The following is a 20,032-nucleotide window of genomic DNA, read 5'->3' on the forward strand; positions in this document are numbered from 1 at the left end:
CTGTTCCATGACTGTGGCTTCAAAAAAATGTACCTGGATTTATTATGTGCATGCAACACATAAATATAGAAATTCCATAAATGAATTCATGAAAGCTAAACTATCAATAGATGCATTATGAAGGTGGTCTGAAAGGCTAATTGAAGGTGGAGTGGAGAGGGAGGAGTGTAGAAAGGCTCATTGTAAAGAAGAAATCTGAACTTTAAGGGTAGCAACTTCAGACATTCAGGGAATTTCTAAGTTTAAGTCCATTTATCTCAATATTGGGCTAAAAATATTTCAAAGGACAGTTCTCTTTTTGAGTACTAAAATTTTTATAATCCATACCTCTGTTTACTCTATATACAACTACATAAGTATTTATGCAGTATTGATAGTACTTCCTCAAAATGGCTTTAATAAAGATATAGATTGAATACCTGTTGAAATTTAAGTTAAAGTACTTATTCAATCATTATGCAAGGAAAATGGTAAATCAGTTTAGCTATGATGACTGAAACTAGGCATCAGAATTATGCTGTTTCATACTAGCATTTCAAATGGCTTTTGAGATTTTTCTTTTACTTTTTTCATTTTAAGCAGTTTTAAAGGTACAGTTCAGTAGCATTTAATATATTCACAGTTTTCTGCAACCATCATCACCATCCATCATTAGAAATTTTTCATCTTCCCCAACTGAAACCGTACCCATTAAATTATAACTCCAGATTCTCACCTTCCCCTAGCCCTGGAAACCACCATTCTGCTTTCTATGAATTTACTTATTTTAGGTACCTCATATAAGTGGAATCATACAGTATATATCTTTTTGTAACTGGCTTATTTCACTTAGCACAATGTCTTTGAGGTTCATCCATGTTGTAGCATTGTTAAAATTTCTTTCCTTTATAAGGTTGAATAATATCCCATTGTATGCATATACCACATTTTGTTTATCCATTCGTCAATATCCACTTAGGTCACTTCTACATTTTGCCTACTGTAAATAATGCTGCTATGAACGAGGGTGTACAAACATCTGTTCAAGTCTCTGCTTTCACATCTTTTGGGTAAATACCCAGAAGTGGAATTGCTAGATCATATGGTAATTCTATGTTTAATTTTGTTGAGGAATCACTGTATCATCTTCCACAGCAGCTGCACCTTTTACATCCCCAACAGGAATGTACAAGTGTTCCTATCTCAGCACAATCTGGCCAACACTTGCTATTTTCTGTTTATTTATTTATTTATTTTTAAATAGCCATCCTAATGGGCATAAAGTGGCTTGAGATTTTTCTTAAGTATGCTACCATCTATTAATAATTGAGTTGACTTTTCCTATATATACAAGACTACAACAATATTTTTATGATAATTGTGCAATTAAAACATTAGTCTCCATCTAAATTCTGACATATTATCATTAATAAAGGCTTATAAATTCCTAAATATTTAGTATACTTCTTATCCTAATATTAATGCCAGATTTATACTATTACATCAAAGGGAAATGTCAATATTTCTGTGGTCATTTCAGACAATGATGAAAGCCAGTTTGTGTGATTTACATAAAATGAAATTCATATTTAGGGTCATGAATTCATCAGAATTGCTATATATATAACTCAAATATATCAAATTTATACTTAGCTCTCAACTTTGTTTTGATTACATATACCTGGCTTAATAAAAAATTACTAACTTCCCTAATAGGTCCAAAGCCTACTCTATTCAAGGATTTACAGCATAAAATTGTTACCCATCTATCTGTCCTTCTCTGTAGCCAGTATACCCTTACCTGATACAGAAGATCCAGCTAATAGCAGAAATACTTTATAGCAGAAAATACTTCAGGAGGTCATCTGGTGCAGTTCACTTTAAAAAGGCAAGTCAAAAACTCAAAAACAACAAAAAAATATGTTCTAATTAATAAACTTTTTTTTTTTCTTTTTTTGGTATGCGGGCCTCTCACTGTTGTGGCCTCTCCCGTTGCGGAGCACAGGCTCCGGATGCGCAGGCTCAGCGGCCATGGCTCACGGGCCTAGCCGCTCCACAACACGTGGGATCTTCCCGGACCGGGGCACAAACCCGTGTCCCCTGCATCAGCAGGCGGACGCTCAACCACTGTGCCACCAGGGAAGCCCTCTAATTAATAATCTTTTAAAACAAAATTATTTTGTACTATATTTTGATATCCTATTCCAGTGTTTATTTGCTAACTTATTCTTGAAAAGGCATCCCTTAACTTTAGTCAATTGTTTGGAACCCAGAGGATTCGCATTCTTCAACTGCGGAGTTTGGGATTTTTTTTTTTTTTTTTTTTTTTACCTTAAGTTCTGTTTTGCTTTTGATTTTGAATTTCCTTTCCTGGATGCCTTTACATTTTTTTTCTGGTTATAAAATTAATATATACATACACAAAAAATATATGAAAATATAAAGATAATACAAAACTCAAGTAATTACTTAGAGACAATTACAATTAACTCTTGGTGTATACATTTTTAGAATTTTTATGCACATATACAGATGGAGGTATATAAATTATATTTTCTACAAAAAATGATCATGCTATACTTTCTATTTTTCAACCTTCTTATTCTAATCAACATTGTGTCCTGGATATAGTTCCATGTCAACACATACCATATATATCTAAGGGCTGCAATAGTGTTCTAGCTAATTACTATTAAACAACGGCTAAACTTTGAGGCCTTGACTTCTGAATGTAGAATAGAGAAACGAGTTATCCGCTGGTGAAATGTATTCCTGTCAAATCAAGCACTTGCTGATTGAGAATGATGGGTCCAAGCATAAGTTAGTTAATCCTTTTGTCCTAGGCTAAATACACAACTACTGTTACCTCTTACCCATTAAAACAAATTTTTCTGGAAGGATTTTTAAAATTCTATAAAAATTTAATAAAAAGAACCTCCCTGCCTCAAAATCTCATGATGCAGGAAAACACCAATTCCTACTCAAACACCAAATACAGTAAATAATTATTTATAGTAACAATTTTTCTTCCTTTATTACTTTCCCTTTGTTATATTTTCCCTTTCCAAGATCTCTCTACAATTGTCTCCTAACAATTGTCTGAAGACCTACATCAAGGAAAACTCCAAATTATATTTTTGTCTATTGACTTTCCCCAGCAAAATAACAATAAAAAAACTAAATACATTTTAATACTCAGCTCAGTCCTTAATCAACAAAAGTTAATGATAAATTATTTTACCTAACATGAGTCTTTAAATGAAATAAAAATACAAATGTACTTCTTGGAAGATAGATAACTTTTTTAAACTTTTAGAAACTAAAGTTTCATAGACAGAGTTTATTTAAGTTTCACAGACAGAGTTTATTTCATTAAGCTTTGTTCACCACTGTATGCTAAACAATGCAGCCTATGGTACTCAAAGAAATGTTCTCCATCTTATCTAAGCTCTTCTTAATATTTTCCCAGGAGGTGATGCAAGGAAAGACAACTGTGCTTGAAAGGGAAGGAACTTTAAATAATTCTGTAATTTTTTGTGATATCTCATTAAACAAATGAAGACACACAAACATGCACAAACACATGGGTGTGCACATATACACACAAACACACTTGCAGAAAAGATGTACTAGATGGTGTGTATATTAACTGGCCTGCTTCTGCTAGCTCAATGGCATGTTTTCTTTCAAGCTTTTCATAAAGAAGCACAATGCTTGATTTGGGCTGGTCATATTATCTGAGCAATATCTTCTGCAGATACTTGCTGTTGAAATACTCCAATCAGTTCAAGAAGCATATAAAATAAAAATTACTGCCATTTTTTTCAGTACTTTTATACTCTAGCTAGAAGGTCCCAGAAGTGGTTCACCCACTGCCTATTCCAAGTGTGCTTTGTTTAAATGGAAAAAATAATCTATGGTGTAAAGAGAAAATATAAGAAATTTTTACTTAATTTCAAATACGTCTTTAATAGGAAATTGAAATTTTAGGTTTATCCCATTAATGTCAACCAAGCCAAGGGTAACACAGACTATGAAGATAAAACCTTTGCACCAAAGACAGAAATATTGGCCAAGTAGGGTCTATATTTCAGAGAAGACCATTGAAGGAAGAGGGCTTATATAGTTCATGTCAATGAATGGGAAAAGGAATAGAACAACTGTGTTAAATGTTTGTTTAGGGAATCTGAATTTAAACTCACACAGTAAACTCACAAAATGAAAAATAAATCATGTTAAACCACAGTTTCATAACACCTGAGTGAAAATGTTCAGCTAAATATAAATTTATTGTCAATAAGTTGATATTTTAAAAAAACATGCACCATAATCTTGAATACTTTCCTGAGGTCTACTTCTTTTTCAAATGTTTACATATTAAAAGGCACTTTCTCTGCACTCTTATTCTATAAAAACAGAAAAATTGGAAACACTCATAATGCCTAACAATAAAAAGTGGTTAATTAAGTGCACTACAATTCCTTCATGTCAGGAAATATTTTAAAACCATTTAAAATGATTTTCATTAAGAGTTTTAAGAATTTGTCAAAATGTGCATAACTATTCTAAGTGAAAAGGAAAAGCAAAATTATATATATGGTATGAGCATAATAATAATAAAATAAGCATAGGCAAAAAGACTGGGAAGTATACCAAGTGACTGTTACTTAAAAATAAGATGATATTTTCTACTTTTCTGAATTTTTAACATTTAAAACAACAAATCATATTTTATTTCTATAAAGGGAAAAGTAAACTGTATTACATTTAAAAAAAGGCACTTTCTGATGCTCCAGGAGTTTAAGGTCACCTTGACTCTATGCTCAAGTTGTCAACCTGAAATTGGCTCAAGAAGACAATAGTTGGCAGTATCAGAAAAACAAAACAAAAAAACTGTAGAATGTTAAATAGCAATTTTTATCAATGAAAAAAATCGGACCCAGAAATTTATGGAGCTTGGTAGAGATGCTATTTTAGAGGAAGAGGATATTTGTGAGAATAGGTGAGAGCAAAGGGAAGAAGAAGGAAAGGAGATGACCCAAATCTATGTAACCATGAAGTTTTTTTTTTTTAACATCTTTATTGGAGTATAATTGTTTTACAATGGTGTGTTAGTTTCTGCTTTATAAAAAAGTGAATCAGGTATACATATACATATATCCCCATATCTCTTCCCTCTTGCATCTCCTTCCCTCCCGGCCTCCCTATCCCACCACTCTAGGTGGTTACAAAGCACCGAGCTGATCTCCCTGTGCTATGCAGCTGCTTCCCACTAGCTATCTATTTTATGTTTGGTAGTGCATATACGTCCATGCCACTCTCTCACTTTGTCACAGCTTACCCTTCCCCCTCCCCATATCCTCAAGTCCATTCTCTAGTAGGTCTGTGCCTTTATTCCTGTCTTTCCCCTAGGTTATTCATGAAGTTTTCAAAGTCTGTGTGTGTAGCTCTTCCACAGACAAAAGTCACTGCATAAAACCACATGGAACATAAACAGAAAGCCAAGTAATTAGCTCAAACTGTTTACTGTAAAAAATATTTAATTGTTTGGCCGTTTGAATTATCAGGAAGTACAAGACAATAAGTGTAAATAGTCCCATTCATGGTTTACATTCCTTCTCTGTGATCAAAAACAAACATCCAAATCAAACATGTGGAAAAGACCGATTTTTGTTAGATCTTTTGCATTTATAAGAAGGTTAAATTAATCTATTCTTTATCAGAGTTTAAAATAAAGTTGCTTTGGGGGTGACCACTATTATAATTTATCTTGGTTCTCTGACATTAACTTCACCTTAGAAAACACCTTTCCTGGATGGTGGCATAAAAGGATGTTGACAAAGTATCAACTCTACCGCTTGTGCCAAGGGTTTGCTGCTAAAACCGTATCTGCCAGGCGTAAAGTGGATAGCTAGTAGGAAGCAGCCGCGTAGCACAGGTAGATCAGCTAGGTGATTTGTGAACGCCTAGTGGGGTGGGATAGGGAGGGTGGGAGGGAGGGAGACGCAGGAGGGAAGAGAAATGGGAACATGTGTATATCTATAACTGATTCACTTTGTTATAAAGCAGAAACTAACACACCATTGTAAAGCCATTATACTCCAATAAAGATGTTAAAAAAAAAAGTATCTGTTGTTTTACACAGCTCCTTCAAGGAATCTAGACTGAAGCAGCAGATTTAATAAGGGTTGCTACCAGGGCACTTAGGAATAGATCATAATTTAGAATAGTTTAAACATTTGGATTTAAAATCTAGGACTAGATTTAATATCAACATTAAAAATATCCCTTTTATAATTCATTTAGTCATTCATTCAAAAATATTTATTGGGTACTTACTATGTGGAAGGAACTTTTCTAAGTGCTGCAGTTACAGAACTTAGTGCAGACAAAGTCTCTGCCCTTTTGCCACTTACATTTTAGTTGGAGAGAAACATACAATAAGAATAATGATATATTTATAAGAATTATATTTTTCCAAATTAAAATAAAATTTTATTTAATAAACAAGATAAGGCATTAAAATATTAGAGAGTTATATGTTATTCAGATAATTACAGTACATTAATATAATAGAGAATTATTGAGTAGCAAGGGAAGAACTCTTTGAGGAAATGAAATTTTAGCCAAGGCTTAAATGACACGAAGTTACTAGGCATGCAAAGATCAGATAGAAGAGCATGCCAGATGGATGGAACATTACATAAAGGCTTTAAGTTAGAAATGTGCTGAACTTAATGTGTTAGGAAGGACAACATGGCTACAGTGTAGTATGTGGCAGAGAGAACAGAATGAGATGTGGAAGGAAAGCTAACAGTAGCCAGATTCGTAAACTGAGGTAAAAAGTTTGGATATTTTTTAAGTGACAAGATAATAGAAACCTTAATTAGGATAGTAACATGATCTGTTGTAAAATCCCTTTCGCTGGAACTGGGCATAATATCCCCTATCTCCAAAAAAGGGAGGTCTGAGAATTTTATGGCACAAAATTTAGTTTTGGGGTCTGGACTTGGCATCAGTCATGTCCTTCATTATAAAAAGAAAAAGAAAGATCTTTGTCTTTGTTTTTTAGCTGCATCTTTTTTATAACATGTGGATGAATAAATCTCAACTATACCCAAGAGAAACATACAGAAAGAGATACAGGCTCACTTCCACTTTTCTATACATGTACATAAGCATACTTTTGGCAAATTTTCACTTGTCTTTCCAGTAATATTGTCCCCAGTGTCCCGATATGTCTTCTATGCCAGCCAGCAAATGATCAAATAACTGCAATAGAACAAAACATATGTCTAAATATACAGTATGCTTGAGGAACTTGGTCAATTACTACCAAATAAAAGAATCCATCAAAAGTGTCTTCGAAACTGTTGATTTCATCCCACTTGCTTATTTTTTTAATCTTAAGCTCTTTTCAGGGTAAGCATAAAAAGGAGCATCTATATATATATGTAAGAATATCTGCAGTAATTCTAGTATAAGCATTGGAGACACTCCATTTAAAATTGAAAATGCACATATCAATCAGTATCATATGATAGATTCATTCATCTACCAGAAATCTGGGCCTGGTAAAGTGAAGGAAATAAAAGTAGTAAAAGGCATGACCCTTGCCTTTGAAGGACATAGAACCAAATTGAAGAGGCAAGACTTAAAGAAGTGGACAGGGATCAAAGCATGTGCATGATAATACAGTTCAAACTTGGCATGTGTACATGTATAAATGCAACAAGAAAAGGAAAATTTAGGAAAGAAATAGAAAAAGATGGAGTTAGAGAAGGCTTATATGAAAATGTGCATTGTGAGCTGGCCCTGAAGAAATGGGGTTACATATGGAAAAAATAAATCATTCTATGTAATGGGAATATTGTGAGTAAAATGTATGGGAGAAAACAAGGAACTACATAAGAGATTTATGAGAAAAACAAGGTTGGATAGATGTAGGTCAAGGGTGGGGAAGAGAAAATAGTTAACAAAGGACTTTAAATACTAAGATTAAAAGTTTAATTTGGGGTTTTCCTGGTGGCACAGTGGTTGAGGGTCCACCTGCCGACGCAGGGGACACGGGTTCGTGCTCCGGTCCGGGAAGATCCCACATGCCGCGGAGTGGCTAGGCCCGTGAGCCATGGCCTCTGAGCCTGCGCGTCCAGAGCCTGTGCTCTGCAACGGGAGAGGCCACAACAATGAGATGCCTGTGTACCGCAATAAAAAAAATAAATAAAATAAAGTTTGATATAACATCACAAAAAATAACCTGAATATATTTATGAGGAAATAATAAACCCAATTTGAGTGATATTCTACAAAGTAACTTCATGCACTTTTCAAAAATGCCAGTGTCATAACAAACAACAAAACGCTGAAAAATAGTTTTAGATTAAAGGTAACTAAAAAGATATGACAACTAAATACAATGTATGATCCTAGATCAGGAGAAAACTACTATAAAAACATTATTGGGACACTTGGAAAAATTTTGAATATGGAGTTATATTAGATTACACTATTGTTTCAGTTTTAAACTCTGAATTTGATTTAAAAAATTGTGATTATGTACTAGAACGTCCTTTTACTTCGGAAATATTAATACATGCTGAAATATTTAGCAGTGAATAGTCAGCTGTCTACAACTTAATCTCAAATTATTCAGCAAATGACAATAATAATATATACATATATAGACAGAGTGGTAAAGCAAAGATGGCAAAGGTTACACTGAATCCAGGTAGAGGGTATATACATATTCATTGAACCATCTTTGAAATCTGTATGCTTGACATTTTAAAAATAAAAAGTTGGAAAAAAGAAAATAAAGTTTGACTCTGTCCTATAAATTGGTTAAATAAATTAAATTATGTCTTATCAATATAATATATATTATACAGTCATTAAAAGTCATCCATATAGTAGACATAATACAGTAAAAAATATGATTTCTCCCCAAAATAGCCTAAAAATGTAATTCCATTATAATAAAAACCCCAACATATGTTTTTTTTTTACAAATTGGGCAATTAAGTATTAAAATTTGAAGAAAATAACATAAAATGTTGAATTAGTCATGCTTATCTGTACACATTCTTAGGCACATAGTTATTAATAAAACAAGTGTTTTATGTATAGAAAGCCATTACATGTGCTGAAAATGTATCTCAGAAAATTATGAACTGGGTCACATTGAAGTTAGAAGCAAGGTAGACAAGCTAGCTCTTCTCCTTTTTGACTAAAATTCCCAGAGTTTTTTCTACATTAATAAATCTAAGGGTATCTTGAAATCATTCTTAACATTCTCTATATTTCAATACTACTATTGCTATATTTTATAAAAGCCCACTTGGGATAAGCAACAATTCAAATTCTATTTCTATAAGAAGATAAAACCAAGTGATATAGAGGTCACATCTTTAAATTTCTCTGAACTTCTCCTTACTTCTAACGTAGAAATGAGTCATTTTCTTCTAAACTCTGTATAATTTTGAAACCCTGTTTCAAAGAGTATATTTTGAAATTTGAATATGGAAATTTTAACTTCCTCAATACTCGATGGTACAAAAAAAACTCCACCAAAGACTAAAATACCCCAAGAAAAATTTTCCAACTACATAAGGATTACATAGGTCATCTTATAAGCAATTGCTTTATGATATCAAATAGAGAATTAACTAAGTTACTGGATAATTTAGTCTAGTATTAAGAATTAATATGTTAAACAAACCAAAAACAGTTATAATTTGAAGTAAAATAACTCATAATTCATAGATTATTCAACCTGGATAGGACTTCAGAGATCATTTAAACAGCCATTTAAATTGACTGATTATGAAACCAAGGTCACAAAAAAGTTAAAAGACTTTTCTAAGATAATGAGGGAAGCTGGATAGTAACAGAGCAAATGCTAGAATTCAGACTTCCATTGTTCTTACCTCTTACCAGAAGAACAGAGTTATTGATTTTCAAATTACAGATTGTCACAATATAACAAATACCTGTTCAGAATTCATAAAATCACATCTCCTTTTATTAGAGAAATTCAAGTATAAGAAGACCTAACACGTAAGGACCTAATATACAAGGGTTAGTTCCAGTCAACAAAATGACCTACGTGATGTATAGACATCTTACCCGAATGAGAATTTGTTCGCTCACAGTTGGAGAAGTCTCTCTTCTAGTCACATCTAATAAGTCAACAAGAGGATGAATGGCCATCCCCTACAAAATGAAAAACAGAAAGCTGAATTTCTTTCATATGAAATTAGTGCTTGAATATTTCCCTGGTGTGTGTGTGTCTGTGTGTGTGTGTCTCTCTGCGTGTCTGTGTGTCTATGTGTGGGTGCATATGCACATCTCTCTTAATCTGGCCATGATAGGAATTTAGAATATTCTCTTAAAATTCAGAGGCAACATTGGTCTAACACCAGAGAGACGTGCTGTGGTTTTCTCTCACAAAGATCAATGGGGAATATATATATATATGTATTGTTTACAAATATGTGGGTCATTTAATGAATCCTAAAAAAAAAAAATCTGGGGCTTCCCTGGTGGCGCAGTGGTTGAGAGTCCATCTGCCGATGCAGGGGACACGGGTTCGTGACCTGGTCCGGGAGGATCCCACATGCCGCAGAGCGGCTGGGCCCGTGAGCCATGGCCGCTGAGCCTTCACGTCTGGATTCTGTGCTCCACAATAGGATAGGCCACAACAGTGAGAGGCCCCCGTACCACACACATAAAAAATCTACCACTATATTTCAAAAACAGAAAGAAGTAGTCAAATCACAGAGCCAAAGTGCTACAAGAGATTTTCATTTCAATTATTGCCAAATACCTCAGATATATCATTTTGTCTTTATTATTCATCATCCATTATATATGGGATTACAGTCCTCTCCACATGTTACTTTAAATTTTTCTTAAGAGGGATAATAAAAGAAGCAAACATTCTATATTAATAAATATTCATCGAGTTGTGCCACAATATTTATTGAACATGTATTATTGCCAAATTCTATATTAGGCACTGGAGTTACAATGGGAAAGTAAAGTCGAAAGGGCCCATAGCCTTATGGAGGTTACAGTGTAGTATGTCTCAGGGAGAGAGCCATTAGTTTAATAATTGCATTAATGAATGAACAACTACAACTTGAGATAAGTGTTCTGAAGGAAATGAAGCTGGTTTATGACAGAGTAACATAGTTTAAATTGAAGGATAAGTTTTTCCTAAACTAAAACCTAAAGGATGAGCAGACTTTAGCTATATGAAGGGGAAAGAACCATTCCTGGCTCAGGGAATAATAACACTGATAACGCTCCTTGGCATGGCATATTAGAGAAAATGAAAACCTTGTGTAGTTGGGTTGTAGAGTACAAGGGAGATCATATTATTATTAAGACTGGAGAGAGAGGCTGGGGTTAGACAATGCAAAGCTTTCCAGGCTGTGTTAACCATTTTTTAAAAATTCTAAGACTAATTGAAAATTGAAATGGCTTGACCAGATTTGTGCTTTAAAAAGATAACTAGCTGCAGTGTGGAAAATGTGTTGAAAATGAGCCATAATGGATATGAGGAGACGGTTTAGGAGACCATTTTTTGTATTCCATGTTAGAGATGGTGATAGCTTAGACAAAGATGATGGCAGAGCAGATACAAAGAAACTGACTTAGTGACCAAATAGACATAGAAAAGGGCAGTATGACAGAAAGGATGACACTAAGATTCCATGCTTGAGCAAAAGGGGTAGAGGATGGTAACACTAATCTAAATGAGGACGTAGGAACCAGATTGACAGGGAAAATCAAAAGTTTAATTTTAAACATACAAAACTTAAGATCCCTGTGAGATGGCCAAGTGAGGATGTCAAGAAAACAGTGTGTTCTAGAACTCAGATATTTAGGCTGGAGATATAAATTCATAAGTCGTATGTATACAGTCAGTAAATGAAGACGTTATGTGGGTATGGATGAAATCATTAGGGAAAGAGTAAAGAGTGAGAAGAGGAAAGGCTGTACAGCAATCTTTGAGGAACTCTGATATTTAGTGATATAACAATAAGAATAAGCTTGCAAAAGAGACAGAGAAAGAGGAACCAGAGAGGTAAGAGGAAAATCAGAAAGTGAGTTGTCACAAAGCACAAAAAAGACAATATTTCAAGAAGGTGGAAGTTTGACTCATGTGGAATCCCTGTGAAGGCTCAAGTGAAATGAGGATTGCAAATGCCATTAGTAACCTTAATAAAAGAGATGGGAGCAACAAAGATTTATGAGGTCAAAAGAGAGAATTACTTTAGATTTGTAGTTGTGTTTTTTTGTGTTTTTTTTTTTTATTGTGGTACGCGGGCCTCTCACTGTTGTGGCCTCTCCTGTTGGGGAGCACAGGCTCCGGACACACAGGCCCAGCGGCCATGGCTCACGGGCCCAGCTGCTCCACAGCATGTGGGATCTTCCCAGACCGGGGCACGAACCCATGTCCCCTGCATCAGCAGGCAGACTCTCAACCACTGCACCACCAGGGAAGCCCTGTGTTGTGCTTTAAATAGGAGTGACTTGAGCCTGTTTAAAGTTGATGGGAAGGATCTAGTTGAAAAGAAGAGTGTGAATATACATGAGACAAAATAAATGATTGAAAATGCAAGACAAGAAAGGAATAGATTACAGAGCATAGCTTGAGATAGGAGACCCCAGCTCTGTAATAAGAAGAAAGAAAAGGCTAGGAGCAGATGCAGTTATGTTGGGATGTTGAAGGAGCTTCCATGGATGACTACTATAAAACAAGTTGCTTTTTGCAGAGTACTCTTTTCTTAGTTTTGTTTGTCTTTTTAAACAAAAGTATGCTTGAATGAAAAGTAAGAGAAGTTGAGATTTGCTCTAACATTTACACGTGGGAACAAGGACTTTAAGAAGGAAAGCTGTCAACTGAAGTATAAAACATGAGGTGGAATATGGAAAAAAACTGGCTGCAAATAAACAACAAAATCTATTGCTTTCAATGAACTTCCACACTACTTAGTCATTTTCAAAACACTTTGAAAATGCATCCCCATAAGGTTTCTATTTTCACCTTATTTCAGAGATGTGGAAAGAAGCAGGTAATAATTCCCATTAATGTTAAGGTTGAAACTTAAAAGAAACTCAGGGTGTCCTAGCTCTTCATCAGCTCTTCATCACTGTTAAATAACAAAAATGTCTTACTTAGGCCCTGGTTTCTTTAACACACCAAATGAGCATGTCACCCCAAAAGCTTCCTTTACAATTTGGAACGCTGTAATTTTTTGCAAATGTACCTGAATTGCCCAAAGTCAGGAGATCGTCCTATTCATATGGTTTTCATAAGTAATTTTGTGTAATTCCCACTTTTTAGATGACATTTGAGTTGTGCGATTCCTCTAAATTCATTCTGACATTTGAAAAATCATCATACAATGCTTTCATGGGATAGAACTACATCCTTTAACAGTGTTTATCACAGGCAAAAAGCTTCCTAGTGTGAGCAGGTCTGTCTAATGACCTGGCATTTTGAAAGGCTGACTCCATATTTGCATTTTTAAACCCATCCATGCAACTCTCCATCTTCACTTACTTTAATTCATTTCATTCAGTCTACCATGGATAGATCAAAATTAATGCTTTTAAAATAAAGATGTCAAACCAACCTGACCCAGTGACATATCCTCTTATAACCCATTTTATGTATTTTGTACTATTATATTCTGGTCTTTTGAAGATGTAAAATATAGGTGAGAGACAAAATTTTATTCCACATTTTGAATCTCTGTAGCATAGCTGGTTAAATGAAGTCTTGAGTAAACCAATAAAAATCATGTTTTTTAAAAAAAATGGTCTCAAGTTCAAAGCTCTACTATATATGTTCATAATTTATATTCATACTCCAAATTAACTTTTATTTACTATTTATCCATTTATTTCACAGATATTTATTGCACATTTCATTGGAGCCCACACTAGTAGACTCTGAGTATATAGTGGAGAATAAATCATATATGTTTTCTGCATTCATGGAACTCAGCCTAGTAGAGGAGACAGACATCACCCAAGTGGAGAAGAAAATAACTAAAAGATTGATAGGTAGATAGATAGATAGATAGATACATACATACATATAGTGATACATTCTATGAAAGTGTTCAAAACAATAGGCCCAAAATGGAGATGCTTATACTAAGCCCTACACCATCAAAACAAGACATAGTTTAATTACAGTTTCGGCTCTCCCAGAAATAAAATCAAACGCACTTACATAGAAGGTCTGGGAAGGCTTCTCTGAGGAGGTCATATATAGCTGAGGATTAAAGGATAAAAGGAAGACAGATATGCAAGGAACTTAGGAGATAGTGTTTTAGGGAGAAGGAATGACCTTTTGGAAAACCCCAAATTGAGAAAAAGTTTGTCAATTTGAAGCAGTTAAAGAGTCTTTTAAAACACAGTGATCAAGAGGGAGAATGGCCCAAATACGTGAGGCTTCAAAGGTAGACATGAGCCATATTTGTCACAGCTTATAGTCATGTTAAGTGTTTTGGAATTTATTAAAAGTTCAAAAAGAAACAATAGAAGAATTTTGGAAAGTAATAAAATTTGTGTTTTAAAAATATTGCTTTTGATTCTGTGGGGATAACAGATTGAAAGGGGAAAGGAAAATTTTAAGGCAGTTCAGGAAACAGATGATAGTAGCTTGGACTAAGATAATGGCAATAGTAATGGAGAATAGCATAGAGTTTCTACAAGGAGACAGATACAAGAATATTTTAGACAACACCATTTGTAAAAGCAAAAAAGAAAAAAATATCAATTGAAAGGACAATTAATAAATAAATTGGTGTATAATCATAAAATGCAGTATTGTAGAACACTGAAAATGAATGAGCTACAACTACTCACAACTATGTGAATAAGTATTAGTAATAAAATGTTAATAGACCAAAAAATTCCAGAAGGCTACATGCAAAACATACACATACACCCCCCCCACATACACACTTTCATAAAGTTAGAATACAATTTAAACCGATCAGTATATTGTTTATGTGTGTCTATGTGTGTAATATGTGATTTCAAAAAATATTTTTTAAAAGACAAGAGATTGGTAAATGATTCATTCAGGATATCAGTTACCTGAGAGAGAGAGAGATGAAAGAAAACAGGATAGGAATGCATTGCATGGGTTATTGTTAACTTTCTCAAATTTACTACTGGGCTCACAACTGTTAGAAGTATTAACTGAAAGAATGAAAGAATGAATGAATGAATAAATAAATGCCATGTATGGGCCAATGATTCTAGTGTGTCATAAATCAAAATATATTATTAATACAATTTTGTATATCTAGAAACTTTTTAAAAGTTAAATACATATACTGAAGATCTATTTTGGAGTTAGAAACCACAGGGTTTGATGTGAAAGATAAGTAAAAGGAAGTAATCAAAGATGTATTCTACATTTCTAGCCTTAGTAAATGGATGGATATCAGAGCCATTTACTAAGACAGAAGCAAAACAGATGAGGATCAGATTTATCCTCTGTAGATATATTGCCTGTGTGGACGAAAACAAATGTTGCCTGCCATTCCCATAGACAATGAATGTTGCCTGCCATCAAGCCATCAGCCACTGCAGCTACCCCCAAAGGTATGCCCTGAGAGGAATTCAGGATGGAGAAAAACAGTACAGTGGCCCTAGAAAGTTAAGATGCATGTCTAAGGAATAATTTCAATGAGCTCAGACCCTTGCATCTTCCCATACATAGAAAAGCACTAAAATCATTAACTTGGGATGTCTGCTTTTTGTGATTAGCAGTAATGTTTTGATGTTTGACTACATTTTTTTTCAGCAAAAACTCCTATATATCCTGGCTCCTCTCTTACCTCTTTGAAATAGTTCCTCAGAGTTATCTGAGAGGCTGTTCCCAGGCTATAGTCCTCAGTAAGGTGCCCAAATAAAACATAACTCACAACTTTTAGGTTGTGCTTTTTTTTTCAGTTAACAGCTGTGATATTTTTGTGAGACATCCAAGTGTAAGTATGAAGTAACAGTTGAATGTAAACATCTAGATCTCAGAGTAGATAGCTGGACTACACGTAAACAGAAGTCATCAGAATTTATATTGCGCTTGAAGCCATGAAAATGAATATAAACACCTAATGAAAAAGTATAGGGAGAACAGAATATTCAGGACCTAATACTGGAGAACCCTTACATTTACAGACCCAATAGAAAAGGATCAGCCTGCAAAGATGTCTATGAAATGCCCAGAAAGACAGAAATACTAGCAGGGTATGATGTCAAAAAAAGCAAAAAAAAAAAAAAAAAAAGCATTTCAAGAAAGAAGTAGCCCACTGTATAAAACTGTGCTGACAAGTTTCATAATGTTAGGACAAAAGAATGTGTCCTAACTTGCCACTAAGGAGGCCAGCAGAGACATTTTGGCAAGAATAATTTTCGTGGAACAGTGAGGGCAGAATCCAAATTGTAGTTAAGTGAAACTGACAAGCTGACACAGCATGTGAAGATAAATTTCTTGAGTGTGCTCAGTCATAGTAATAATAAAAATAATACCTTATAAACACAAAATGCTTTTAAACTTATATTACTATTTGATATTTATAACAAACAACCCTGAAAGATAGGTCCTGTATCCTCTTTCTACAAAAAAAGAGATACTGAGTAATCAGTAAAATGTCCAAGATAGAAAACTCATCTGGAATAAAGTTGTGAATAGCACCCAGGTCTTCTGATTTTAACTCTAGTCCTCTTTTCCCCTCAAGAAGAATAAAGGGGTAAAAATGGCCAGATCACTACAGAGCATGTCCAGTGTATCACAGAAAAAATTTGAAAGACATGTTCTACTGATGGTAGACCAGGCACTCATTTGCTTGAAGCACATCATGGCAATTTTATCAATCTCCAATAAGTAAAATATAACATTGTACTTTGAGTTTTTTTTTCCCCCCAATGGGTCTTAATTCTTAAATAAAATTTAAATTTCTGAAAATATTTTAACCACTAGATGGTGTTAGAATGACATGAGACGTTATTGTACAATCTGTCTACAATTGCAATCATCCAACAATACCTCCCCCAAACACCTAAACTCCCCAATCAGGGTCTTAAATGGATTAGAGTATTAATCAATGGGAAAATGTAAATATCAAATGATGAAGTCTCTAGGAGTAAGATGCATTTGAACACCTGGAAGAAATGTAAAATTAAAGGAGAACATGAGTGTTACTGATAAATTATCAGAGACATTAAGAATTCTAAAAGATATAGGAATTGAAAGTTAATTCTTTAAAATGACTTTGCATTTTGAAGTAACATTGCGCTACATGACACATATTAAAGTGAAAATTAGCTAGTGCTTAGATAAAAACACAATTTGATTTGGGACTGGTTTGATACAATTCATTAAGTTTTAAATGAGAAGAAAATAAATGTTCAACCTTAATCAGTCATTTACAAACAAAATAAAACAAAACAAAAAATTCAAAGCCTAAGGAACGATTGCACCCATTCTAGAGAAATAATTATTTTGTTTAAGGGAAGCCTGCCAGATTCACATCTTCTGACTTGTCTTATTCCACCATACACACACACACACACAAATATCCACCATCATTAGGCTCATTAAAACATTTTAGCCAAAATTTGAAATACTATCTCATTAAGTTGCTGAATAGGTTTTTAGACATTATTTCAATATTCTTTTGCCCAGCTTTATAAAACTGAAGTGAAATGGCAATTAGAGGGAAATGGTGATATGGAGAGGATAAAGAGATAATTCAAGAGAAAAGCTGCCTTAGAATGAAAAACTCCTAAAGCATTATATTTATTTCCTCTTCTGTTCTCAACCTCAACCTTACCTTTTTAAGTAGCTAAAATGCAGTCTTTGCTGTAAAGCTATTGGTGTCAACCACTTGAATAAATGGCAATTCTTCCATTCCTCTATTGATTTAAAAATAAATCTCAAGTTTTGCAAATGTTCTGTTTGAGTTATGGTAGAGACTATTTCACATGCTATAATTGTCTCTCCTAAATATACACTCATTTCAAGTTTCTGAAGGAGAATGTTGGCCCATTCATATCCATCTAAGTGTAAGGTTTCAAATTGCACTACTTTGTTTTGTTTACCTGAACAATAACGGTAAAGAGGATAACAACTGTGGTTACTGCAATGAAGAGCTTCTTTCTGGAAAACTCTGGGAGCAGAAAATCAAGGGAGAAACAGATTGCTCCCCTCAGTCCTCCATAGGCTATAATAATTGGTCCTTTCTGGTGACTGTATTCACATGACATTTGTTCACGAAGAAAATCAGCACAAGAACTCCTAAATTTTCCAATAAGTAGAATACTTGAGTAATCAACAGAAGGAAAATGCTACAAATATGTTATAATAAATTAGTGTTAAACTAGATTGGAATTCTAAGGATTTGTAATGAATAGTTTAAAAGCCTAAACTAACTAAACTATTTAAAGGTTTATTTCCTCAGAGAGATTTCTTTAAATAGTTACATTTTATTTTGGTTGTGCTTTGGTTTTTCCTTTGATTTTTCTGTTTTTTAGGATGAAAGCAGTGCAATTCCCTTCCTTAGGCCCATGTGGACTAATCTGGGGCATTCTGCAAAAATAGTCTCTACAAACAGAATGTAACTTCTCTTCAGTCTTATAAATACTAGTGAGGTGACCCAAGCTGGTGAACTAAAAGTTAAGTAATGTGACCTGTGTTGGTTTTAATCTTTGATGAGCCAGGATTCCATGTTCTTCAAGGCTTTGAAAAAAGGTTTCTTTTTACTCCTGTCACCCAGAGTCTAGAGTTCTGAGACTCAAGCCTCAGCCAAAGCTTTTTACTCCTCACATTTGTCTGTAGTCTCAAAAACGAGCCTTAACCACGAGAGAAGTGCTTGCTCAGGTACTAGTACTATTTGAAGGGCACCAGTTAAACCTTTGTCCCATAGATCTTACTCCCAGTGATTATGTTTCGAACATCTTACTGTGAATGAGTTTATCAGATAATTTACTTCAAGACCAGAAAGAGAATGCAAGGTTCCTTGACAGATGGGCTGAAAGTGGGGATTCTTACACAAAATTAGAGCTGAAATAAGTTGGCTAACAGACAATTTAGCCAAAATTGATTTGTTTGGAAAATATATATATATGGCAATTTGGAGAGCCGTGGGAGTAGTCTGGCAGCCTCTGTATATGACTAAGAATTTTGGTCCATATTACTGTTTTTAAAAACATTTTAATTCAATTTAAATATTTTACACAGTGCCAGAAAATGAAAACTTAGTCAAACTATTAGAGCAGTATGATTAAAATAATTGAGAGCTAAATCCACTGAAAATTTTAGAGCTTTTAATTTTTTTTTAAAAACTAAGTTTCTTTACCCTTTTAATTTTCTTTCTTATTACTACAAAAGCAAAGGAAGCTCTTAGAGAAAAATACAAATATGCAAAGGAAGCATATAACACCCATAATCCCACCCATCCAGAGAGAAAATTATTGCTAACACTTTGGAACAAAACCTTCCAAAGCCACACATGACTTTATATTATTATTTTTCTAATAATAACTACTTCCCCACTGTTGAACATTTAAGTTGTTCCAATACTGCCTAAAGATGTATAATCAAATTTCTAATCATTCTTATGCTGTATTAAAATTACCAGAACTCAAAGTTAGTGACAGGATATTCATTTGAGGCCAAATTACCATTTGGCTAAATGGAAATTCATCCAGAATACTTTGAGTCAAACTGCATTTTGGCCAGCTTAGGTGTATTGCTTCAGCAATATTGACATATTGCTAGAATGCTGACTTTTCAGTTTTGTTTATTACTTATCCTAAGTGGGTCCCCAAATCAAAAGAATGAGAATATTCTACAGAAATCTAATTTAACAGAATTGCAAATAAATATATCATTTAATATGGCTAAAATCCAAAGGGAAAAAATTCCTAGCCTCATATGGTCTGTATTCAGCTCATCTTTCCTATGTATATCTAGGCACAAAATTAAACTAAATTGTGATGCCAGGCTTAAAAGAGGTAC

At 34.0% G+C, this 20,032-nt stretch overlaps 1 protein-coding gene across 1 annotated transcript in view; it reads right to left on the minus strand.

Annotated features, from left to right (window-relative positions):
- Window positions 1–7,176: 7,176 nt before the first annotated feature.
- The window catches only part of LOC111178213 (sodium/hydrogen exchanger 2-like), a 57,711-nt gene continuing 44,855 nt past the window's right edge, over window positions 7,177–20,032 (minus strand). The window contains 2 exon segments of the mRNA XM_022580734.2: window positions 7,177–7,251; window positions 10,105–10,191. Of these exon segments, the coding sequence (XP_022436442.2) occupies window positions 7,177–7,251; window positions 10,105–10,191 (162 nt within the window).

This window comes from Delphinapterus leucas, chromosome X, assembly GCF_059928025.1.
Source record: "Delphinapterus leucas isolate spDelLeu-1000000601 "Yukka" chromosome X, BTC_Dleu_Yukka2, whole genome shotgun sequence".
Taxonomy (NCBI): domain Eukaryota; kingdom Metazoa; phylum Chordata; class Mammalia; order Artiodactyla; family Monodontidae; genus Delphinapterus; species Delphinapterus leucas.